The sequence below is a fragment of the Antechinus flavipes genome, chromosome 3 (assembly GCF_016432865.1).
Source record: "Antechinus flavipes isolate AdamAnt ecotype Samford, QLD, Australia chromosome 3, AdamAnt_v2, whole genome shotgun sequence".
NCBI lineage: Eukaryota > Metazoa > Chordata > Mammalia > Dasyuromorphia > Dasyuridae > Antechinus > Antechinus flavipes.
In genome coordinates this window covers 343,460,720-343,477,373 of record NC_067400.1, presented here as the reverse complement: position 1 = coordinate 343,477,373, position 16,654 = coordinate 343,460,720, and the positions used below count along the sequence as shown (strand labels likewise).

Here is a 16,654-nt window from a genome sequence, read left to right as displayed (position 1 = left end):
ATATTTTCTGCCACAACTCTAGTTCCATTACTCTTAACACATAGTGTTCCAGGACCTGTAGTCTCATAATGTAGTCACTGCTAGGTATTATGTGATTGTAATTATGATTTTATCATATTTAATTGTTTATTTCTTGTTGCTTGCAATATTTTCTCCTTGATCTGTGGGGTTTCAGTATTTGGCTATGATGTTCCTATAGGATTTCCTCATAGGATTTCTTTCAGGTGGTGATTGTTATATTTTTTTTTCTATTTCTCTTTTTCCCTCTTCTTCAATTTTTCCTTAATATTTCATGTATTATGATTTGGGGATTTTCGTAGCTTTTAATCAGTTTATAATATTCTTATGTTTTATCTTTTTCATCTGTTCTTCAGCTCTATTTTTAATGAGATGTCACATTCTCTTCTATTTTTTCAACCGTATTATTTTGTTTTATTATTTTTTGGTCTTTTATAACTTCACTGGCTTCCCTTTATCCAATTTTATTTTTCAAAGAGTCTTTTTCTTCCTTAAGTTTTGAATCTTCTTTTCTAGTTTAATGATTTTGTTTACATAATCTTATTTTTCTTGGATTGTTCTTATTGTTGTTTTTGTTTTTAATTTTCCTCAATCTTTATTAGTTAATTTTAAATGTTTTAAAGTTTCTCAATAAATTCTTTTTAGGGAGGTGATGACTATTTTATGCCACTCTTTGGGATAGGAAAGGGATTTTTATTATGTTATCCTCCTTTGAAGATGAATTCTAGTCTTCCCTATTCCCATAGTAAGTTTCTGTGATTAATTCTTTTTACTTTGCCTGCTCCTTCTGTAGCAGATTGTTGGTGTAGTCATCTCTAAGTTCTATGGTATGAGGGATGTTGCCTCTGACCTCAGGTCTTCCTTCAGTTCTCCTCTTTAACCTATTAATGTCTGCATTGAGAAACATCTTGGCCCCACTGCTTCTGGTTTTTGCTGGTCCCTTTCACTCAAGGTTGTGTCTCAGCAACACAATTGATCCTGGCATTCTTTATCATCAGAGGTTCTTTCCATTTTCCTTGACTTGATTGTTTGATTCCCCACACTGTAAAGTAAAAGTTCCTGTGACTAGGATTGAGAGTACATCCAACCCAGGTAGCCCTAGGATTCACAAGTTGCTTTTTCAGAGGAATTAGCTTGGATGTGTTTACACTTCACTGGGGCCAAATATCTGCCTTGGTACCTTCTGATTTTTTCTGATTGTCCAGGAGGCCCACTATGCTGCCTTAAATCTTACTTATTTTTAACTGAAGTTTGATCTAAGGTAATTTTTTTTTTATTTGTAGAGCTTGAATTTTCTGACCTACTCTGCCCTCTTCATAGAATCCTCTCCTGGGACAAAAGTCTTTAAAAATTAGTCTGTCACATTATGAGATGCAGTGTAAAGTTTGTGTGAAAATCTACGGGATTGCATGGTGTTAAAACCTATTCAGGACACAAAACAAGCACATTTTCTGTTCTTTTCCCCAAAGACAAATTTTTAAAATGTGTTTTTTGGGGAAAGGGAAGGGAAATTTACTGCAGAAACCAAAAAAAATGTCCCAGTCATTTTCAAAAAAGCAGTCTTAAAAGCTCATTTTCTCCCATCAGGTTTCAAGGTACTTTCCAGCTCCCTATTAAAACAGAGCAATCTACCCTCAAAATGTGTGCCAGCCTCTGCCAAACTCACTTGACTTGGCCACAACTCCCATGATGAGGGGAAAGCTATGACTCTAATTATGCCCATTCAGGAAGGAATTTAAGTGGAAGTTAGATGAGTCAATATGGTAAGGCAGAAGGAGTGCTGCATTTGGAGTCAGAGTAGCTGGATTTAAGCTCCAACTCTGCCAATGTAGCACTGTGTACCATCTGTGTGGTGGTGGGCAAGTTCCTCCATATCTTCAGGACTCATTGGTTCCCCTGGACCCTGATAAATTATGTACAATCAACTTCTTAAAGAATTTCAATATAATTAATTAAAGGCATTAGATAATATTATCATTAAAGTCTATCAAATGTATTTATGAGGTTGGGAATCCATTTCATTAGATTGAGGATCTGGGATTGATTCTTCTCAGTTTAGAGGTAAAATTAATGTGCTTAATTTTTTTTTTATTTAATATAATTTCATTAATTATTTTTTTGTTTCTTTTTCCTTTTGTATTTTTTTAATGTTAGTATTTACTGAGCCAGAGAGTGCAACTATTGCTATTATCAGTGGCAATTAAAATTTTTTATGAGACATATATTGATTGGAGAAATAAAAGTAATGGAAAGAAATTACACATGTAATTAATACAAAAACAGCAATAAGAACAATCCAAGAATGGAATCAAAACAAAGAAGTCCATGGGGAAATAAAGATAATCAAGAATACATAATTTCATTAAAGTTAAGTAACCATTAGTTAGTGCTGTAACTTTTCTGTACCTGACTCTCACCATATGCCTTATGAAGCAAAGGTAGTTTTCTACAGAGAAATTTTCAAATTGTAAAACAGAGGTATTTTAATAAACTAGTTTATTATTTAGGAGATGTAAAAAGAACTTTGACCATTCCTTCTGAATGGCTCTAACTTAATTAATAGAAATTAATGGCTGACAATACTGGTCAAGCCATTCATCTTAGTTGACAACTTAAAAATAATAATGTCAAAATAGAAAGAAGTAAGACAACCTTAATAGAAATAAAATTCAGAATAATAGCTAACAAATAAAAATGGAGATTTTATATCAAAGGAGAAGCAAGGCACAGGATTGTGTAGTGATTCTGCAAAGTTATTGTTGCAAGGCAGACTAAATCTGTAGCTCTAAGGAGAAATCTAAAGACCCTCATTATCTCCACTGAAACTTTTGGGGCTCCAACTCAGTCTAATTTTTCCTCTTAGTTGTTAACTCAAACATGCCTAGTCCAATGGATTTCATTGCAAATTGACATTATGAACAACTAAACTTCTTAAAGAATTTCAATATTTTTGATAAATGCTACTGTTAACCAATGATCAAATGGAAATCATTTACTTCAGTCAGCAGGAACATGGCTTTCCTTTTGGGAAAGGAACATGCAACATTATAGAATATTTCCAAGGACTCTTGATTGGCAATCAGGAAATTGGGCAAATCAGACTCATCAAATTGGAATTGGAAGGAACCTTAGATCTAATCTAGTCCAGCTCTGTCATTATATTTATGAAGAAAGGCATATTCACCAAGGTGGTTGCTACCAGAGGCTGAAACTGTTTCAAAACTCTTGACATTCCTAGTCCATTGGGACTTTTATTAAGTCATATGATTCATTTAACTTTTTTCTTATTCAATTTTCTTATGTATACAATGAGAAAATTGGAGTAGATTTCCTCTGATATTCTAGCTAATAATAAAATCATGCGATTTGTGAGATCTTGGAATTACTTTAGCATCTATTGCCCTTATTTTGATTGAATTCTATCACGAAACTAGGATAGATGAGTATATTGGAACTACATTTTAGACTTGGTTTTGCTCAGTGATTTCAGATATGTTGTTTGATTTCTACTTGTTTAGATAAAGTAAGCCAAACACTTTTTCCCTCATTTTTAAAGTAAAATTGTGTGATTGTCATACATATTGCTCAAGACAGGAATGCCTATATCTATCCTTTCTAAACCCAATCACAATCTAAATAACCAGATACTTAATCTCTTCTGATTTCCTTTTATTAGAAATTCTTTACATACTTGAAGGAAATCCTAATCAAAATTTAAAATGGAAATAGGGAAAACAGATGATGGAGTCATAGGTTTAGAAGTAGAGGGATATCTGAGTCCATCTGGTTGAAATCATACATTTTACAGGTAAGGAAACAAAGGCCTCAAAATTTTAAATTATTTGCCTAAGGTAGTGAACTAAGACAAGTCTCTAAAATTGTGAGTTCCATTTCACCTTACAAAAGCTAATAGGTAAAGGAACTATATGAATCAATGATAATTATTACTGTGTGATAAGCATTTTTTTAAATAAAAAAAATAGCCATACTTTCCAGGAATTTTTTAAGAAAAAAATTAAAGATAGAAAGGAAAGCTATGCCAAGATCTGTTTCTGGAAAGAGACAAAAGCAGTAATCAGATTCGAACACTGATCAAAACCTGTTAGCAGTTCTCTGAAATGAACCTTTGAATCTTATGGAAGTAGGATTTGTACTGTTGGCAATGAGGTAGTTCCTAAGAAAGTAGATCTCTTTACAAGCAGGGGAAGTGGTCTTTAATCCAGCCCAAGACCAGACAATTTAAATTGCTATTTGTCTGGGTGTAGGTGTTCTTAAGTTTTTTGGGTAGTTAGTTGTAATTCCTGAAACCCCTCTGTTTTTCAGAAAAGAGCAAAAATGAAAATCTTTTTGTACTTAGAAACTGACCATAAATTTTAAGATTTAAGTTCTCAGCTTTTCTCAAATTCTTAGGTTGCTAATGAAATGGAAAAGGTTTGTTTTTCCTTCCTGTTTTGCTTTTTTTCCTTCTGGCTCATCTGCCCTCAGGTTCAGAGATCATTCTGGAAAAACAGGATACTGAAAAATCTCTAGTATTAACCTTGAAAAGGGGTAAAAATAAAAGATGTGTTCTGTATTTATTTTTGTAGGACAAATGACACTGGCCTTCTTTCATTCAAAGACCACTTGCCTGTCACCCAGATAGTTATCACTGATACCAACAGATCAAACTCAGAAGCTGCCTGGAGAATTGGCCCATTACGTTGCTATGGAGACCGTGAGTAATAAACCAAAAGACTCTTTTGATTCATGTTATTTAAGTATGAGATGCTTCACCACCTTCATATGCTCACTTTCCCTTTCCCTCTAAGCCCTCCACAGCTCAGAAACATCACTTGCTTTGTCCACTATCCCTCAAACCCCCTTCCATGAAAAGGAACTCTGGTAAGAGATATTCTAATTCATTCCATGCAACCACTGCCTTCCATACCAATGAAGGATGTTTGTTTTCCCCCCAGGGCATTTTTGGAATGCAGCCTCATTTAATACAGAAGCCTCTTACCTTCACTTCCCCACCTTTCATGCAGAATTCAGCGCTGATATTTCATTATTTTTCAAAACCACGGCTTTATCTGGCATCTTCTTGGAAAATCTGGGCATTAAAGACTTCATTCGACTGGAAATAAGCTGTAAGTGACTATGTTAAGGAATTTGACACATATGACACATCCGAATGGGGGATGACATCCAGACTTGACTACCTCTGTGAACTTTAGTCATTCAACTTAACTTGCTCATCTTTCAATTTATTCATCCAAGCATACAGTTTGTTCAGGGAAGACTAGTGCCTCTGAATGAGGACTGCTGAGCCCTTTACAGGGCTGCTTTTTACCTTTGGTGTCCACTTGATATACCTAACTCTCACCTGTAGCTCCAAGAAGCTACAACATGCACAATGGCCACAACCTGGTAAAATGTTTCATCAAACTGACTAAACCAGCTAAACCAGTAACCAAGAAGTCTCAGACCCTATAATAAGTTAGGGGAGTGTCTACTCCAAGCATGTAAAGACTTCCGCTGGTGATATCAGTGAACAAGAACATTTTTTTTTTCCAATGGCCATGAAGGCAGGTGAACCATGTGTTGTGGAACTCTTAGAGCTTGGTTAGACATTGAAGGCACCAAAGACATCCAATGCATCTAGAGTCATCACCAGGCATCTTGACTCTATCCTGCCAGTGGATAGGGGCAGCTCTGGAAGAGATAGTGAGGTTGATAACTCCATCGAATTCTGCCTCACTGAAACCCAATTTACACATGAATTAATCAAAGACAAAGAATTAATCAAAATTGAAGAATATTTTCTATAAGATCTCTTCTAGTTTTAAAATTCTAGGATTCTACAATAAACATTATTAATGAATTACCTCCAATCTAACAACATCCTAGAAGATTATTTTATACCATGAGATCCTTTGAAAGAGCATCCCAAAGTTTAGCTTTCATTTTCACAGGTCTTGCTCAACTTTTCAAAGTGATATAAAGCTCTGTTCCATGATGGGTTCTATTCCAAGTTATTTGCCTTGCTATAAAATGCAGGTGATTATATTCTTGGAGACTGTCACAAGAATGATAGCTTTCAGCAATGATAGGTCCTGATGAAGGAGGAAAAAAATAATATATGTTTGACAACTGACTTTCTGACTCTTATCTCAATGACTGCTCAAAGTATTTTAAAGCCACAATTACTTGGAAGCTACCATGAAAAGTCTGTGTATATGGTGATACTATTCACCAGAAGAAAAATCACAAATTATTGAGTTTTGTTTTTTATTCTGACTAATTTTTGGCCTCCTGGTCTGATATTTATCACTAAAAGAGATTGTCTGATCTATTTTCCAACACTGGGGATGTTTTATTGCAGGGTGAGGATTGCAGTTCATGGTCATCACCCAATTAGCCCTTGCCTGTTTAGTTGCAGTCTTGTTTGCAGGGAGCTTTTGCTGCTTCACCTTTGTACACTCTTGCTTGTAAATAGATATTCCTTCTATTTCAAGTTCAATGCCCTTGCATAGTCAGATTGAATTAATTGACTGGATTGCATCAATGGCCCAATTGCATAAAATATCTTTAACAGGTAAATAGCGCTAAAATAAAATATACTTTGAAATTTGAGAGCATCTTCTCCTCCATTCCCACCAAAGAGTAAATGGAAGATCTTGCCTAAAGAGACTACTCCTGATTATTACAAAGGGCTCTTGCTAAATAGAGAGATGCTAAGTGATTCTATTGCAACCTAACCCAATGCACATAAGGAAAAAAATGATCTCCTTAATTGAAACCTTTAACCTCCTTTTATTCCAGTGATTTCAGGTATTAAAGAAAGGAAGCAATTGAGATTTTGAATGTGAAATAGGATTCTTCATTCTCAACTCTGCTGGGCACTGAAAATGTGGCATTGAGTACCAACTATTTCATAATATGGTTATAATAACCTTAACATAAAATTTAATAAAATCATGCCCCACAGCCTTTTGATTCATTAACACAAATGTCATGGTGCATTACCACAAGGTAATGAGGTATGATTTAGTGTTAATTGCACATCTAAGTCCAATTTGTTTGTACTTTGTGATCTAGTACTTCACTCTTAGTATGGTTTAAAAAATTCAGGTTAGCATTAAATGTGTCAGAACCTTGAAATCCACTGAGATAATTGTTTAGCAGAAAAAATATAGGCATTCTATAGGACCAATATTTTTAAAACAAGTATTTACATAAATATTGGGAAGTCTCAAGATCTCTATGCTTTCTATTCCCTTATTCCCAAATCTTGAGTTTCTCTTTAGTATCTCGTCATATTGCATTTTGCAGCCAGATGGAATTTTCTGCCTAAAGGGTTCATAGCAAGGAACATCAGCAGACCAGCTGCTTGGGAAGGAGATGGCCTTTTAACAGATGCAGAGACACAGAATAGATTTCCCCTCGTCCCTATGGAGGGTTGCTCCATTAATAATCTGAGCAACAGATTATTGAGCAACAAAACTTGATACATCCAATTTGTTGGACAGGAAACAACAGGTTTCTCTGAATTTTTCAATCCATTGACTTCTGGGTCACTTCCAACTAGCACATTTGGATTTTTTAGCATTTGGTACTATTATTTTATGAAAAATGAGAAGTACTTTAGTGTGCCCTCGAGCCATAATTGATATCTTTTGCAATAGCAAAAAAAATTAATTATTTGTCAAAAATATCATTTATTTTGCAAACCTTATTTCTATAATTGTGAATTTAGCAAAATATCATCTATTTGATAGATACAAATAGCTTGAGTTTTTTTATTGAGATGTAATTCTACTATTAAATATCCTTGAACCATCAGAGAATAGACTTAACTATGAATGTTTCCCTTCTTTCTCAGTTGCACAAACAGCCCCTCTACTTAAATAGCTCATAACAGCAAGGATCTATTTATAGAGATTATAAGATGAAAGAGAGAAAAGGAGCACATCTAACTTACCATCTATCTTTTTATCTATCTATAAATAAGTAGACAGTGAGATAGCTAGATAGATGAATAGATAGTCACTCATTCAACAGGCATTTCTTGAATGACAGGTACTGTAATAAGCACATGAGATAGAAAAATAAAGAAGAAACATTTCATATACATATGTTTTGAAATATCAGAGACAGTGATCCTGAACAGCACTGATAAATTTACATTCAGACTAGATGTACATTTTCTTAATATAGTCATAGAATAAAACTTACAATAGAAGATATCTTAGAGATTACCTAATTATTAAATTAAACATTATTGTGTTTAAATGCCAAGCACTGACCAATAAATAATCGTTAAATTGATTTACTGTAAAATGAAGTTTTTATGCTAGAGCTTCTCCTGTGCTGTTTTCAGAAATAACTAATTTTTCATAAGTATCTTCATCATAATAAAGAATAAAGTAAATGTAAAAGGGTTGCTATAAATGGGAGAGGGAAAAAGCAAATAAAATAATAAAGCTACCTTTGAAGAGACAAGTTTTGCAAATTATTAACCATTCATCCCACATTTTTTTTTACAATTTGATCTCACATAGAATTTTATACCATTCATTAATTGCTTAATTGCATCCTAGAAGTTTAGCACAAATACTAGAAGAATAAATACAGGTGAAGTACTATAGATGATTTTCAGTTTTCTACACTTGCAAATCATCCATTTTCATTTATCTAAGATTAATTTTTTTTCATTCTTGGGTCTGTGAGTATATGATGATTTATCTGGGTCAATAAGATCATAAAATAAAATTAGAGATGTAGTTCACATTTGGCAGAAATGTATGTTACCCATATTTGTTTGTTTTTCAAATCAAGATTTAGTACTTTTGAAAACAAGTACAGTCAGTACTTCCTCCAAGTTTTAGGGGAAGGAAGGAAGACATTGAAATAAAAGTTTTAGCTTTTCTCCTGATTTAGACACAGGAATTAATGCTTTCAACCATGCCATAAATTTATCTTTAAATATAGTGCTGTATAATGGTATCTAACTAGAGGCAAGGAAAGAGACCCAAGGAAAGGGGGAAAGAATATTTATGGGGTAGGAAGGTGGATAAGTGATTGGATTATAGATACTCCAAATATATGACCAAAGAAATATTATCTCTTCCCTTTTTCACTTTTCTCTAAAATGAAATTACTTTACTAATCTCTGTGTCTTCTGTCTCTCCCTCTTTCTCCTCTCTGTCTCTCTGCCTCTGTGTTTTTCTCTTTGTGGATCTTTCTCTGGCTTTCTCCTTTTTAAGTTTTCTCTCTCTACCTCAAAGTACAGGGGCCACTTACTCTGTGACATCTATAGATAAGAATAGAATCTTTTGCTTATTTAGTTTCTGATCCCAGATATGTAACTTCTTTTTTGATAACCAGGTGCCATATCCCACCCTGCTTTTGGGTCTACCATAAGGATGTTGGAATTAATAAAAATACGATTTGTTTTAGACTTATGGAATTCTGAACTCCTGAGCTCCAGTGATCCACTATTCTTAATCTTGTCAGGAGAAGAAACAAGCACGAATCATCTGCCTCCATTCAGTTTAATTAGAAAGGGAAGCGAGAATAATCTACCTGCTACAATATAGAAGAGAATTCAGCCAAGACCTACATATATAAGCTTTTTCTCTCCCACTGAATTTCATTTTATCTCTCTTTCTGTTGAAATTATTAGTATTTCAGTGTTGTAGAAGGAGCAAATAATTTGAAGTCCAAAGGCTCACACTGAATTCTTTCTCACCCATTTACATTTTATTCTTGAACACGTCCCCTTACTTTCCTCCAAATCTCAGTGCTATCATTTCTTTAATGGTGATATTAAACTTGTTCATCACCAGAGTCACTTTCTTTTTTAAAAAATTTAATATATATACTTATTTTTTCTTGTAAATTTATTTGTTTTTAATACATGTTGTTTTATTAATCAATTTGAGAGAGAAAAATCAGAACAAAAGGAACAAAACCATGGGAGAGAGAGAAAAAAAAAGAAGTGAACATAGCATGTATTAATTTATATTCAGTCTCCCTAGTTCTTTTTCTGGATGCATATAGCATTACCTGTCCAATCTCTATTGGGACTGATTTGGATCACTAAACCACTGACAAGTATCAAGGCTTTCATTGATGATCATCTCACATTCTTGCTGTTATTGTGTACTAACACGGGTCCTCAAACTTTTTAAATAGGGGGCCAGTTCACTGTCCCTCAGACTGTTGGAGGGCTGGACTATAGTAAAAACAAAAACTTTGTTTTGTGGGCCTTTAAATAAAGAAACTTCATAGCCCTGGGTGAGGGGGATAAACGTCCTCAGCTGCTGCATCTGGCCCACAGGCTATAGTTTGAGGACCCCTGGGACAATGTATTCCTTGTTCTACATGTTTTGCTCAGCATTAGTTTGTGTAAATCTTCCCAGGCCTGTCTAAAATCAGCTTGTTCACCATTTTTATAGATTAATAATATTGTATTACTTTCATATACCACAATTTATTCAGCCATTTTTCAATTGATGTAGATCTAATCATTCTCTAATTCTTTGCTAACACAAAAAAGTTACTATAAACATTTTTGAACATATGGATCCTTTTACCTCTGTTATAATTTCTTTGGGTTATAGACCCAGTAATGTCACTGCTAGGTCAATTGGTATGAACAGCTTTATAGCCCTTTGGGTATAGTTCCAAATTGCTCTCCGGAATGGCTGTTTCATTTCACAACTCCACCAACAATGCATTAGTGTCCCAGTTTTTGCATAGTCCCTCCAACATTTATCATTATCTTTTTCTGTCATTTTAACAACTCTGAGAGATGTGAGGTAATATCTCTGATATCAAAATTGTTTTAATTTGCAGCTCTCTAATCAATAGTGATTTAGTGCATTTTTTCATATGACTATAGACGGCTTTAATTTGATCATCTGAAGATTGTCTGTTCATATCCTTTGACCGTATATCAATTGGGGAATGACTTGTATTCTTAAAAATTTGACAAAGTTCTTTATATATTTTAGAATGAAACCTATCAGAAACATTGTTAATATTTGCCCCAGCTCTGTAATTCTGTTATATCTTGTTTCCGTTGGCTTTGTCAAAAAAAAAACTTTTAATTTAATGTAATAAAAATTGTCCATTTTGCTTTTTATAATGTTCTCTAGTTTTTCTTTGGTCATAAATTCTTCCATTCTCCAAAGATCTGATAGGTAATTTATCCCTTGCTCTCCCAATTTGTTTATAGTATCATTCTTTATATCCAAAACATATACCCCATCTTTACCTTATTTTCATGTGGGGTGTGAGATGTAGGTTTATGCTGAGTTTCTCATATTATTTTCCAGTTTTTCCAGCAATTTTTTTCAAATAGTGAATTCTTATTCCATAAGCTGTACTTTTGGGGATTTATCAAATATTAGATTACTATAAACCTTGAATATTGTGTCACGTGAATATAATCTATTCCCTTGATCCAACACTTTATTCCTTAGGCAGTACCAAATTTGATGACTGATGTTGTACAATATAATTTTAGGTCTGATATTGCTAAACCAGAATCCTTTGTATTTCTTTTTTCATTAGTTTCCTTAATATTCTTGAATTTTTGTTCTTCCAGATGAATTTTATTATTTTTTTTCTAGTTTCACAAAGTATAATTTTGGTAGTTTGATTGGTATGACACTAAAACAAATAGACCAATTTAATATCCAAGGTCTCTTTCAGTTCCTCTGAATTCCTCTTCCAAGCTTTGGAACTTCCAAGCTCCTCTGCCAGTCTTTGGGGGGCAAGGGAATATGATGGAGAAACCTAGATTAGATTCTTCCACCATATGCAATATCTTAATTTCATTTTTGCTTTTTTCTTCTGATTTGTGCTTAGAAACCTGTTCAATAAAATGTTGACCTCAATATAAGTGATCTTACATTGCTTTTTTCTATTACTACTATTAATATAATATATTTGCTTAAAAGCAAAGAAAAAATATATTTTAAATGAGTTGAAATTCAAGAAAGATAAGTACCTGACACAAGTGATGTTCTAGCATCCAGATGAACAAAAAGAATTGAAAGATGAGATTGCTAATCTACTATTAGTAATTTTTAACATTGGGGGATAATAAAACAGGTATTATAAACTGAAGAATAAATTTATAGGGATATGTATAAGGTTAAAGATTTAGACTTATAAGTGAACCAAGAAAGCCTTCATTGTATAGATGAGGGAAGAAGAAACTTCAAGAAGTTAAGTACCTTGCCTATGGTTACACAAGTAACAATAACAGAAATAAATTTTAACACAGGTTTTCTCATTAAAAACTAGAAAAAGTGATCTTCAACATGATCCTATTTCAAAACAATTTTGCATTCCTTATGGGAGAATCATTAAATTAATAAATATATTTTACCTCTGTTTTAACAAAGCATTGATAAAAGCTTCCAAGCCTTTCTTATGTAAATTATATATAAATGTGACTTACAATGTACTATACATACTTTTAAAATAGATTGAATTACTAGACCCAAGAATTGTCGTTAATCATTCAATAATAAGTTTCAAAAATGTGTCCAATAGATTTCTCCAAGTTTCTGTACTTAATGCTTTTCTTGTTTTTCCAGTTTTTTGGATAAAGACATGGATCATATTCTTATTAGATTTTAAGATTCAATAAATCCAGGAGGGATGCATAATAAATTTGACGAGTCAGAATATTTTAAAATGTTTATTGAAGGATCATAGCATTGGTTAAAGTTTACGAAGATGAAATTTAATGGGAATGATTATAAAATGTTAAACTTGGTTTAACAATAATAATAAAGCAAAAACAAACACTGTCACAAATACAATTTGGGAAAGAATGAATAACAAGCAGTTCAGCAGAAAAGATCTGTGATTCTTAGTAGTTAAGAAGCTTACTGTGATTCATAATTGTTATGTGACAACTAGAAAGATAAGTTCTTTATTAGCATAGAGAGACATAGAAAGAACACTACTTTATCATTCCCTAATAAAATCACATCTGAAGCATTGTATCATTTCCAAATTTTATAAAGTACATCAGTATTCTGGACAGTGCCCAGAGGAGTTTGAACAACATTTGAACAAATTTCCATTTTAAATCATTTAAAGTTTTGTTGCTGGGGGAGTTTATTTTTAGGGCACATGGAAGAGGGATTTGATTTGCCATGTGCAATCCCAGGGTACACAGTGAGGCACAATGGGTGAATTTTATCAAAAGACAAAAAAGGAAAGTAAGGGAACATATGCTAACAATTAGAACTATGTAAAATGTAATGGAAGTTATGGTTTACATGTCACTAGAGATCCTCAAGAAAATGGTGGTTAATCATATGTCAGGAACATTAGAATGTAAATTTTAATACAGTATGAATATAACTAGATGGCCTGTAAATTCCCTTCCAGTTCTGAGATTTTGTCATTAAATTGCACAGAAAGTCTTAAAAGAGACATCACTTTTCTTCAATTATTTAAAGAACTACCATGTAGACAAATTAGACACATTCTGCTTAACTTCAGAGAACAGATCTGAAAGCAATGGATAGAAACTACAGAAGCATAGTTAAGAGCAATGTAATGGAAAAAAAAACCAACTTTTAATAATCAAAACTCTTAAAGTGTAATGGGATGCTTCCAGAAATAATGGATTCCTCTTCTCCATGGGATCTTCAAGGTGTTGCTCTCAGTATAATTTTGGGCAAGTTATTGAATTTCTTTCAGTCTTAGTTTCTTCACCTATAAAATGGAGATAATTATAGTTCTTCCCTTCACAGATTTGTTCTGAGTATCAAATGAGATAACATCTGTTTAGCACTTTATAAAACCTTAACCATGCCTGTAAATGCTTGTTATTAGTATTTGAATCAGAATAATCATTTATTGATGATACAGTTGATGAAATTTCTGTTTAGAAATTGGAAAAGCTGAAAAAGTTGAAATTGAAATCACTTCATATTATAAGATGCTGTGATTCTAATACTTATATTTGATAAACTAATTATTCATGCATCATTTCATGTATTGATTATTCATGTACTACAACAGCCTTTTCTAATGTTCCCCATTTTCTGTTCCAGCTCCTTCAGAAGTAACATTTTCAATTGATGTTGGGAATGGTCCCATGGAGCTCACAATTCTTTCTCCGTCACCCTTGAATGACAACCAATGGCATTATGTTCGGGCTGAAAGAAATCTCAAACAGACTTTTCTCCAGGTGGATGACCTTCCAGCAAAGATATTGGAGACACAAGAGGAGGGACATTTTCGATTGCAGCTAACCAGTCAATTATTTGTAGGTAGGGACTTATTTTGAGAAATCTTAAAATATCAATATATTATATATTAAAGTTCCTAAGACCTTAGTTATGAATACTATCGAAGTCCAAATCAATAAAACAATAGACTCATTATGAGACTCATGCCATATCTAACCCAATTTTAAAGCATTACTTTTAAATTATGAAGATCCAGTTCAATTCTCTCATTTAAGTGTTAGTGACCCAAACACAGAAATCATTTATTTATTTGTTTGTTTAGCTTTTTTATTTGCAAGTTATATGTATGGGTAATTTTACAGCATTGACAACACAGAAATTATTTAGTGATATTGTAAAGTCAATAAAGTATATGTTCAGAACTCTAAGGATCTTCTTATTCTCTTAATCTCAGTTTTTTTCAACATTCTTTCCTACCTAAACATGGCCTAAGGAAATAACTTGTGTGTGTGTGTGTGTGTGTGTGTGTGTGTGTGTATATATATATATATATATATATATATATATATATATATATATATATATATATATATATATATATATATAACATTCTCCTCTCTATGTAAATAAATTTAAATGAATGTATTACTTCTACCTTTGGTCCCTTTTTTAAAAATATAGCTGAAACTTGCTTTATGTGGGTGGAACTGTCCATGAAGGAAAAAACATTTTGGCTTCCTTGCTGCCTGAGGTCTGAAAGTCACTCTGTGATGAGTTAGTAACTGAGTATTTTTTTTCCCAAAATTCCACTGCCTTATGGTAATTCACTTCTAAACTAAAGTAACTGGTTATTGTACCAATTGAAGTGATGGAAAGGAATTTTTAAAAATTAAGTTATATTCCTTTTTAAATTTAGGAAATGTGTCTTTTAAAATGTTATATTAAATATTATGTTTCACAATTATGTATCATTTCAATTTAACCTTGAACCTGGATGCCAAGGCTAAAATGATCAAAGCCTGGCCTGGAATAAGGAATTTAATGCTATCTATGGTCCTATGTCTCTTCTGCCCTGTGTAGATAAAGTTCTTGAAAAATCCTTCTACAAGAGGACCCTCCACTTTCTCTCTTTTCACTCTTTTTATCCCTTTACTATCCAGATTTCAACCTCAAAATTCCATCAAAACTAATATCTCCAAAGTTATTAATGATCCCTTAGATGCTTAAATTCAAAGTCCTTTTTGCAATCCTCATTCCCTTTTACTTCCGTGAAGCCTTTGACAAAATTCATCACATTCTCCTCCACCACACTCTCATCTCTATAGGCTTTCAGGACATTATTCCTCCCTGCTTGTTCTACATATCTGAGTGCTCTTTCTCAGATTGCTTTGCTATATCTTCATCCAGATTGTACCCTCTAATTGTGTCCTACAGCGTTCTGTCCTAGGACATTTTCTCTTCCCTTCTCCTTATTATTTCACTGGATGATTTCATCAGCTTCTATGAATTTAATTAAAATTTATATGCTGATGATTCTCAAACCTATCACCTAAGCCTCTCTGTTGACCTTTTATCTCTCATTTCCAAGTGCATTTCAGACACCTGGATATTTTCTAGACATCTTAAACTCAACATATCTAACATTAAACTATCTTTTCACCTAAATCTTTCCTTCCTTATCCCAAATTCTCTATGAGGGTAACATCACCCTCCCATTTTTTCCAGACATGTTGACATCCTATAAATCATCCTCAATTTCTTAGTATCTCTTCCTTCCCTTTTCTTCCATAACTAATCTTTTGCCAAGGTCTGAATATTTTATCTTTGCAATCTCTCTTTCTTTTCTTTGACACTGTCATTATTCTAGTTAAGGACCTTATTACTTCAGGCCTGGATTTTTGCAATAGCCTGCTTGTATGTCTGCCAGTCTCAAGTTTCTTTCCACTTCAATCCATCCTCCATTTACCCATGGCAAATGATTTTCCTAAAGTGCATATATGACAATGTCTTTTATGTTCCCATTCAATAAACTCCAGTGACTCTTAATTACCTCTAGGATCAAATAGAAATCCTTTTTTCATCATTCAAAGCCCTTTATAACCTAGTTTTCTCCTAGTCTTTTTTTAAAACTTACTCCTAACACATATTCTTCAGTTTAATGATACTCCATATGTATATATATATATTTGTATATATTTGTTTGTTTTTGTCTTCTTCACTATCTTGTGAACTGCCTTTTGTACCTATTTTTTTCATCTCTATTACTTTACAGAGTATCTAGCACAAATTTAGTCCTAAATAAGTGTTTCTTGCCTGATAATCACAGTGATTTCAGATTATTGTGAGATTATTGATGGGGGAGTTTTTGTTTGGAATAAATAGGCAAAAGGGAACCAATGATTCTATGGTAATGAGGTTAGAAGGCAACC

The 16,654-nt window shown here is 33.1% G+C and overlaps 1 protein-coding gene across 1 annotated transcript in view; it reads left to right on the top strand.

The window, feature by feature from the left end:
- CNTNAP5 (contactin associated protein family member 5) overlaps positions 1–16,654 on the top strand; it is a 913,682-nt gene that overhangs the window by 744,518 nt on the left and 152,510 nt on the right. The window contains exons 15-17 of the mRNA XM_051985717.1: positions 4,605–4,732; positions 4,974–5,144; positions 14,088–14,306. Of these exons, the coding sequence (XP_051841677.1) occupies positions 4,605–4,732; positions 4,974–5,144; positions 14,088–14,306 (518 nt within the window). The remainder of the gene's footprint in view (positions 1–4,604; positions 4,733–4,973; positions 5,145–14,087; positions 14,307–16,654) is intronic.